The sequence below is a fragment of the Pterocles gutturalis genome, unplaced genomic scaffold (assembly GCF_000699245.1).
Source record: "Pterocles gutturalis isolate BGI_N339 unplaced genomic scaffold, ASM69924v1 scaffold32037, whole genome shotgun sequence".
Classification (NCBI taxonomy): Eukaryota; Metazoa; Chordata; class Aves; order Pterocliformes; family Pteroclidae; genus Pterocles; species Pterocles gutturalis.
The window spans coordinates 29,804-34,386 of record NW_010116484.1 but is presented as its reverse complement, the minus strand read 5'-3'; the positions used below and the strand labels follow the sequence as shown (position 1 = coordinate 34,386).

The 4,583-nt window shown below is 47.1% G+C and overlaps 1 protein-coding gene across 1 annotated transcript in view; it reads left to right on the top strand.

Moving 5' to 3' along the window:
• Positions 1-51: 51 nt before the first annotated feature.
• The window catches only part of XPO5 (exportin 5), a gene marked incomplete at its 5' end in the record, with an annotated part of 28,238 nt that continues 23,706 nt past the window's right edge, over positions 52-4,583 (top strand). The window contains 6 exon segments of the mRNA XM_010075534.1: positions 52-173; positions 824-896; positions 1,498-1,635; positions 1,952-2,134; positions 4,053-4,079; positions 4,421-4,578. Of these exon segments, the coding sequence (XP_010073836.1) occupies positions 52-173; positions 824-896; positions 1,498-1,635; positions 1,952-2,134; positions 4,053-4,079; positions 4,421-4,578 (701 nt within the window).

Below are 4,583 nucleotides of genomic sequence, written 5' to 3'. Positions count from 1 at the left end.
CCTGCTCCAGTGTTTAACTGCGTGTACGTGTCCCCCCTGGTCCTTCCCCAGTTCTGTGAGGAGTTCAAGGAGAAGTGTCCCATCTGTGTGCCCTGCGGGCTGAAGCTGGCGGAGAAGACGCAGACGGCCATCGTCCGGCACTTCGGCCTGCAGATCCTGGAGCATGTGGTGAAGTAAGGCCCCTCGAGCTGCCACCAGTACCCCTGCGCTGGGGAAGGGTGCCGGCCTGCTGTCACACCGCCGCTGGCCTGGGCTCTGCTCCCCTTCAGCGCCTCCTGCTTCAGGGGGACACTCTCAGGCCACAGAGAGGCAGTTCTGCAGCAGGGGACAGTTGCCGGCCTGCTGTGTTTCCTTCTGTAAAAGAAGGAGAGGAGAAAATGGCTTTCAGGCAGGTTGGGAAGGTTAATTCACCTAGCTCTAAGACATATTGACATTGCAAGATGTAAATAACCTCTCAGGGTTATCAGTAGGTCTTGACAGCATTCTCCCTCGTTGGCCTCGTGCTAACAAAGAGGCTTTGTATTAGTTCAGTTCTGAGATTCCTCTCTCTGCCGCCTCCACAGACCTGATGCTTTGTGCTTTTGCTGCTGCTTCTCCTGTTTGTTGGCCTCCATGGTGCACGCCCGTTTGCCAGCAGCAGTTTTTAAACTCGTCCCTTTCATTAAAGCATTGGGCTATGTCAGTGAGCTGTTGTGTCTGTCTCTAGGTGAAGAAGTGGTAGTTCATTGAGAATCAAGTCAGAGATCTTTATAAATGTTTTGACTCTGTGTTGGTTTTGTCTCCTTTTTTTGTTTGTTTGTTTGTTTGTAACTCTTTTGAACAGGTTTCGCTGGAACAATATGCCTCGCCTAGAAAAAGTTTATCTAAAGAACAATGTCATGGGCCTCATATCAAGTGTAAGTACCTTCTACCCCAGACTGTTCTCTGAAACACCATTCTCTCACTTGCAGATAGAAAGTGGGAGCGAAAGGAAGAAAAACTCCAGTTAATTAGCATAGAGGACCTGAATTCCGTTCTGCATTTCATTACTTTCTTGCTGTACATCTCTAGTTGTTCCAGTGCTTTTCACTGTCTTGTAGTCAGCTCAATAACCATGTCACCTCCCATGCCAGGAAGTTATGAGGCTCGTATGACATACCTAAGGTACTTTTTTTTTTCTTAGAAGGAAATTCAGTAAATATGGATGTTCTTATCCTTTGCAGGAATACTAAGTCATTATCTTAGTTGTGTTTTCTCTATCCTTGTGACTGCTCTTATGACCAAGTGACCTTATTTTGAGGAAAATCCTTTTGGTTTCCAAAGGTCACTAGCTGTGGGTGCTTGGGAGGACAGGAGTATCACATAAGGTAGCTGGGATGAAGAGCTCCAATGTTGTCTTCTGTTTTGTTGTTTTTATTTTGTGTGGTTTAGAATATTTGCAACCACTGTGCTTCCCAGGTCAGAATTATAAATGCCTGATGTTTGCTGGTTTGTAGAACTGCCCCTTTTCTATCACAGGGAACTCAAAGTATTCTGGAGGAGGAAAGTCACATTAAGGATGTTCTGTCTCGCATTGTGGTGGAGATGATCAAGCGTGAATGGCCTCAGCACTGGCCTGACATGCTGAAGGAGCTGGATACCCTCTCCAAGCAAGGGGTATGAAACACACCTGTCTGTTCTCTTCTGCTTGCTCATAGTATGGGTTTCAGTCTTTCTGTCATCCTGAGGAAAGTCAAACTCACTCGTGGTCCAGGGAGACAGGCTGATGATGGACTCAAAAAATCCCTGTAAGATTAAGTTATTCTAGGAAATTATTTTAGCAGAGAGAGAGACATTCTTCTGTCTTGTTTTCCTAATGTATGACTTGTATCTTCATGCATGCTCACTTTCTCTCTACAACTCTTGAGCTAGCCTCTAGAGATTTTAATGTTTGAACCTTGCTGATGGAGTGTGTTTCATTTTGCAACATCAGGAAACACAGACAGAGCTGGTGATGTTCATCCTGCTACGTTTGGCAGAGGATGTGGTGACTTTTCAAACTCTGCCTACCCAGCGGCGACGAGATATCCAGCAAACCCTCACCCAGAACATGGAGAAGATCTTCAGCTTCCTACTAACTACCCTGCAGCAGAATGTCAACAAGTACAGACGCATGGTAAGAGTCTCCTTTCCTTGAGTTCAGTCAGTGCTGGAGGCGTTTAGGAATTGGGCTACAGCTCACAAGTTGTTAGGGAAACAAGTGCAGAAACTGTCTGAAAGCTGTTGCTGTCGTGAGTTAGGGATCTGGTGTGGCCTGGGAAGCCAGTGCTGCTCAGGGAGACTGAACACGCAAGGTTGACAGGGTTAGTGCTGATAGTTTGGATTTGCTAGTGGAAGTGGTTTGAGTGCACGTGTGCCTCATCCGTACTGTTGGAATGCTCTGCTGATACTAGAGGTGTACGTCTTAGCAAAATGAAGGTGTGGCTGTGGCAGAAATGGGTCGATTTGGGGTAGTTTATGTAACAGACGGAGGTAAAGAGATGCCATTCTGGGCTTGCATCTGCTCTCGTATGCTGCAGTGGTGTCTTTGTGGTGATGCATCAAAGTGCTTGAGGTTTTGATGTCTCAGCATTGCATCTGGGCCTCTCTGGTCCTTTTCTCCAAGAGGTCAGGTCAGGAAGCCCCTTTCTAGTCAAGCTGTGGTGAGGAATGCTCTTCCTTTTTGTGTAAAGAGACTTCTTTCCTGAATTCTTACCTAAGGTCAGAGATGTGCAGGTTGGTCACGATGGATGGTGAAGACAAGTCTCTACTGCAGTCTGTTCCTGTGAGAAGGAGGTAGATTTGAGAGTGAAGCACGACTGAGAAACCAATCTAGAAACAAGTTGTTTAGGTTTTTTTTCTGTGAATTAAAATCCAGAGTTACACCAAGTATGAAACGGGGAGGCAATGAAAAACCCTCTCCTACCTGACTTCTGTTCGTTTTCCTGATGCACTGCCGGGCTGAACAAACCCACCTGTAGAGCAGGCAGTTCTCTGTGCAGTTCATGGTGGTGGGTGGGAGACCCTGGAGCATTTTGTAGTCTGGTTGAAATGCATTTCCAGGTAAGGTTTGAATTGCAGTGCTTGAGGCTCTGAAGTGTGGCTGCTTCTCCTAACGGTGAAATCTTTCTGATTGGCAAGGTTGGAGCACCCCAGGAACAAGAAGCCCTCACCACTCCACAGGTTAGCAGATCTTTGGGATATTTTGCACAGGGTAAATTCTGAGGGTTGGGTGTTCAGTTACCTGTCTGCACAGTGAGACTGGGGGAGATGATGGACAGTTCCCCAGGACCATAATAATCTGCAGTTCTGTTATGGTGGCTCAGTTGTTAAATGTTTGGAGCACAGCCAGATTAACTTAAAATCACTGCACTGAATACATTGGTGGACAAAGTTTCCAAACCGAAACCTTGCAGAGGAAAGAAATGCTTGTGGTATCTTTGCATCTGAAAAACAAATCAAACCTGAGTGTCTGAGGGACTTGTTTGCATTAGTTAAAAAGACGGTGCAAGCAGTGCATTGCAGCTACTGTTAAGTGTTTGGAACTGGGAGTCAGGCTGTAAGCTCTTGCCCCAGCTTTCTCTCCAGCTGCCTTTTTGAACATGGACAAATCACTTTCCCTTTTCAGACATCAATCTCAGTACATAAAAGCCACCAGCATCTTTCAGAGTGTGTATTTTGGATGTAAGATGCTCTAAAAGGTCAAAAGTTTCTTCCCTGGAAGCTCCCAGGAAGCACTGAAATGCCTTTCCTTCTTGTCCCCTGTGTCTTCATGATCCCTGCTGACTGGAGTGCCATCTTCTGGATGAGAAGGAAATTGTGGCTTAACTTGCAATTGAAAGTCCTGTTGTCTTACCTGCCAGGGGGCTGCAGAGGTGGTTATGGTGGCTGCAGCAATGTCCTGAGCGGGAGACGGTGTTGCAGCCCCTTTCACTAGGGAGCTGTTCTTTGAAGCTGCTTCTGGCTGCGTTCTCGGGAATAAGCCTGTCCAGTAGTGGCTGGGTAGAAGTGTCTGCTGTAGATGCTTACTCACCATCTCTTGTTTTCTTTTTCAGAAGACTGATCTGGCTCAGGAGCCAAAGGTGAGTGGAGCTATGTGGGAGTTAGTGCGTTAATCATTCTTAAGAGCAAGATTCCTTAGAACCAGGCTTCTCCCAGCCTTTGAAGGGCATTACCTGCAGTTCTCATTTACAGATGGGTTTGTTCACCCATAATACAAATTCCTGGAGAAGAAAGAAGTGAGGCACAGGTGGAGAAATGTCCAGGCCTTAACTGACATCCTTAGTGTGGGGACTTGCACGCGTCTGCTGCCACCTCACTCTTGGGGTGGTTCCTGATGCTGTTCTTCCAGGGAGTGGACAGCTTTAGGCGGGAGTTGGTGTTTCTCTCTGGTTCTGATCTCTTGCCTCCTCTCTGTTCACAGGCCCAGGCAAACTGCCGCGTGGGGATAGCAGCACTCAACACCTTGGCTGGCTACATTGACTGGGTGGCCCTGAGCCACATCACAGCAGACAACTGCAAGCTCTTGGAGATGTTGTGTTTGCTCCTAAATGAGCCTGAGCTCCAAATAGGAGCAGCAGAGTGTC